General features: G+C 41.4%; 1 protein-coding gene across 1 annotated transcript; it reads right to left on the bottom strand.

Annotated features, from left to right (window-relative positions):
- Window positions 1–450: 450 nt before the first annotated feature.
- Window positions 451–1,389, bottom strand: LOC130872419 (olfactory receptor 6X1-like). Its single transcript, XM_057766272.1, has one exon. It carries the CDS (start codon window positions 1,387–1,389, stop codon window positions 451–453), a length of 939 nt encoding a protein of 312 aa, XP_057622255.1.
- Between the last annotated feature and the right edge of the window lie 3,436 nt (window positions 1,390–4,825).

Raw genomic sequence — 4,825 nt, 5'->3', positions numbered from 1 at the left:
GCTTCTGGTATATGGGGGGAGATTTTTGCTTTATTTTATTAATAACATTTTTTCATTTATTTTGCATACTGACCACAGTTTCCCTTCCCTGCTCTCCTCCTGTTCCTCCTATCCCCACTTCCCATCTGCCACCTCCCCTTCCACTTTTCAGCCTCCATTCAGAAAGGGGCAGGCCTCCCATGGACCTGAACAAACATGACACATCAAGTTGAGGCAGGATTGAGAGCCCTTCCCTTGTGTCAAGGCTGGCCAAGTAATCCAGCATGGGGAACAGATTCCCAAAGGCCAGCTAAGCGACGGCGACAAAGACCAAGCTACACAACTTTCACGCACATGCAGAGGACTGAGGTCAGTCATAGGCAGAGATTTTGTCAAACTTTTCTACAAGTTTGACTCACTATCAGTCCTTGCATTAAAGTCTACATTAGGCTCAATTTGATGTTTCAGGTTTCACTTTGCAAGATGAGTTTTTGGACAACTTATGGCTTTTCCTAGGGCCCCTTTCACCTCCTTGTTTCTAATGGTGTAAATAAAGGGATTAAGAAGGGGTGTGAGGATAGTATTTAGCACGGACACCACCTTATTAATCTTAAAGGAGGAGTGTGCTGTGGGTCTCAGGTACATGAACAAGACAGCTCCATAGAGCAGAGAGACAACTGTCAGGTGAGAGGCACAGGTAGAAAAAGCCTTTTGGCGGCCAGAGGCTGACGGAATCCGTAGGATGGTGGCTAAGATGTAGACGTAAGAAATGATGGTAAAGAGGAGTGATCCTGGGATCACGAGGATGGTTGCCAGGAGACCCAGTAGTTCCAAAATGCTGGTGTCCGCACAGGCAGCTTTCAGAATGGGACCCACATCACAGTAGAAATGGTTGATGACGTTGTTGCCGCAGAATGGCAACTGGATAAGCAGCATTGTCTGACAAAAGACGATGCTGAAGCCTGCTAGCCAGGAGCTGAGGGCCAGCTGCATGCAGAGATTGCTGGTCATAATAGTGGGGTAACGGAGGGGCTTACAGATGGCCAGGTAGCGGTCAAAAGACATGGTGCCTAGGATCAAGAACTCAGTGGTACCCAGGAAGAAGTGGAAAAAGGCCTGCAGTAGGCAGCAGGTGGTGCAGATGACTGTTTTTGGTACCACAAATGTTTCCAGAAGTTTGGGGATGACGGTGGTGGTATACCAGATCTCTAGGAAGGCTAGGTTGCAAAGGAAGAAGTACATTGGAGTTTGTAGCCTGGGTTCAACCCAGACAATGAAAATAATGAGTCCATTACCTGAAAGGGTTAATATATAGATGAGAAAGATCACCATGAAGAGAAGGGCTTGGAAGCCTTGGATGCCTGGGAAGCCTAGGAGGACGAACTCTGTGATTGCAGTGCCATTTCTCATGTCCTTTGATCTCCCACGAAGACTGCAAGGATGGAGAACAATCATATACTACTGCTATTACTGCTAATAATAATAATAAATTTTAATGAAGAGTTATTGTTTTTTTAACTGTTTACTTTTATAGCTTACATTTTAGATACATCTCTTACGAAGAACAGAAAATTGGACTTTTAAAATAATTTGCTATTTATTGCTATTCATTCATTAATTTATTCGTTCATTCAGTGGTACTGGTAATGTAATCCAGGGATTTGTGCATGCTAGAAAACCCTCCACCACTGAGCCACAGCTCCTGCCTGCTCCCTAGAATTGAGTACAGTCAAGGAGAGTTAGAATAACAACAATAAAAGGTTGCATCTATGCTCCTTCAGGATATAACTGTATTTCAGGTCCTTTCCGCTCCATATATACATACCCAGTAGGCACAACTTCCTTATTAGCTGATAATTTGACTGGTTCTTTGAGCACCTAAACAAACTTTGAATTCTTAAAATTACATATATTCATGTGTGAACGTATGTCCTTGTGTGCTATAGGGCACATGTAGAGGTCAGATGATAACTTGTGGGAACTGTTTTTCTCCTTTGATTGTGTGGGTTCTGCAGATTGAACCAGGCCATCAGGCTCAGTGAAACACCTCTATTTGCTGAGTCACCTATCTGGCTCCAAACCAACTTTTAATAGAATTTAAAAATGTTAAAAGGAAACTTGAAAATAGTGTTTTTACCATCATACATTTATGAAAGTAAGAATTATAAATCCAATAGCTTATCTGTCAACAAATCATATGCTTAGTGAATAGTGCATGGAAATTAATTCTTATACCTGTATTACATTCTCAAAGAAAAGTATTTTTTTGATGCTGAGGCCTGATATATGGTAGACAAGTGCTCTACCCCATGCTCTGTCCCCAGCACAGACTCTGTATAGAGTACATCTATAGTGAAGGAATCCCATTTTATGTGTGTTTATGAAAATAACTAAAAACCATTGCTATTACATAGGTGGGTGGGATACAAATTAGAGAAGATGCTTTAAAATTTATTTTTATTTTATTTTTGTTTATATTTTGTTGAGAGGAGGAAAAGGGTTTGAGACACAATCTCTTAGCCTTGGCTGACTTGGTCTTCACTATTTTGTCCAGGCTGGCCTTGCATATCCTCTTGCCTCTGTCTCTTGAGTATTTGTGATTATAATCTATATGCTTGGCTTTAGAACCGATATTTGTTAACGAGTCCACATCCTAATTAAGGTCCTTTCTTTAAAGGGGACTAAATAAACCATTACATACCAAGTAAACAAGATTGTTGAGGAAGTAGAAACGTGTCTAAATTAGAATTTCTAGGACCAGTTATTTGATATAGTCATAATGCATGCATATTGGATAAAGAACTGTAGACATTAACCTAAATAAAAGTGAAAAGATAAGCAAATGCTAATGATACCAAACTAAAAATCCTGGGAAAGCACATTTCTATCAAGACCTTGTTTCATGATTAATTATCATTCACCGGTATACAAAGCATTCCCATTTGTGTGTGCAAATTCATAGACAAAACTTTTCCTTTGGTTCCTACTGACATTTACCAGGAAACAGTAAAATGACACCCTGTGTTAATGAGCATATTCTGCCTCATGGTAAATATTATGAGATGAATTATCCAGTTTAAATCACCCAAAAACCAACACGAAAGAGGAAGCTTCTGGTTCATCGTTGGGTTGTCTAATTTTTCCCTAATATGAGTGAACACGGACAAGTTGAGGGAGAAAAAAAAATCTTCTTTTTTTTAAAATCTCCTTTTTAGACCAAGTCAAGGTAATTCTCTGTGATATCGAGATCTCCAGTATTTCCCATGAAATGGTAAGAAGAAAGGGAGAAATTTTCAACTTTGCATTAACAGCTAATTCAACTGGCTACCTGTGTGGTCTTTATCATGTTATTTTTTCAATCTAGGGTAGGCCTTCATTTACTACATAGGGGAGAGTGGCAGCCTCGCCAGCTACAAAAGGTCCTAGTGCTAAATACTCCAGCATTTGGAGAATTAGATGAATGAATTCCACAAGTGTTTGTTGAAAGCTTGTTATGTTTCAAGTCCTATAGGCCACTCAGGAGCTTGTCACTTAATCAGGGCACACAGAAAGCCTGAATGATCGTTCCAACATGATCCAGAGACTGAACATCACACAGTGGAGGCACACACAGGTTTCTTTGGAAATACTCAGAAATACCTTTTGCTAGAGACAGGTGGCCCGAGAGTTGAGGTTTCTCAGAGACAAAGAAGCCTAAACTGAGCCTTAGAGTTAAGTAGAGGAATATGGAGAGGGAACAAAGATCCAATGCCTGTGAACTACACCCGGAGCAATGAATCCCATCTGCATTGGAGTTGGGAGTCAAGCTTTTCCTGAAGACAGAGTTGCAAGGCTTTTGTAGGGGAGGGTCTTGAGTCTTGCTCACATGAAAAGATGCAGGGTAGGTGGTACAATGTCAGCCTTTACCCTTAATATGTGCCAGTGGGGTTAAACTTTATGGAGTAAGTCTATAGGTGATACCTGTGTGAGATCATAGCAGCACCATAGCATCCAGGTAACCCCACAGGGTGTGGACAAGAAAGAACCATTTCTTCCTTCCTTTCGTAAAGGACCTGACTTGGCCCAGGAATAATGAGGATCTTGGAATGGCAACAGAAAAGATACTAATGGAAGGACAGTACCTGCTGAGGGGAGTGGTCCTTAACAGGAGTGGCAGGTGCAGCAGTGTTCAGTGGAAGAAATGCTGAGATGGTAGAGACACTAGGAAATAGGGGGTGGCTCCCCAGACTGCTGCATGGGCAAGGTTTAGTGCACCCTATGAACTACTGTGATATTTCCAAAGAAAACTGGTTAAACTGGTTATCTCATATACACAAGCAACAACTACACTCAGCTAGGAAAAGCAACTTCGGGAAGTTAAGGTTTCAGAGTTAAAGCACTGGATTAAACATTTGGCTCTACGTGCTTACCAAAATCCAGCCCTATGTTCTCTAGTCATTTTATTTTTCCGTTAGAAGTGTTCTGGTGTGTACAGTCAAATGGCACTCCTCGACCTTGCCTGAGACTAGCACATTAGCTCCTTATTCTCCACAGTGGCCCCTTTGTTGTACCTCATGTTGTTTTTTTTTTTTTTTTTTTTTTTTGAGTCTATGTCTTAAGTCTTTAATCTGTGTACAAGTACAGCCCCTAACTGGGATCCCTTTCTCCTAACCGTCTACCGTCATCCCTACTCCAGCTTAAACACTCATGTCCTGAAGGGTGACCCCCAAACTTCTTAGCATAACATTCAAGGCCATTGGTGACCTTGCCTTTACCACTTTTCCAGCCTTACCTGCCTCTTTTTTCCCCCAGTCTGTGTTCCACACTGAATCACTCAGTTTCAAAGCCCAGCAAATCAATGCCATGC

The sequence above is a fragment of the Chionomys nivalis genome, chromosome 4 (assembly GCF_950005125.1).
Source record: "Chionomys nivalis chromosome 4, mChiNiv1.1, whole genome shotgun sequence".
NCBI lineage: Eukaryota > Metazoa > Chordata > Mammalia > Rodentia > Cricetidae > Chionomys > Chionomys nivalis.
Note: the sequence above shows the minus strand (reverse complement) of the source record. Positions and strands in the feature narration are given on the sequence as shown.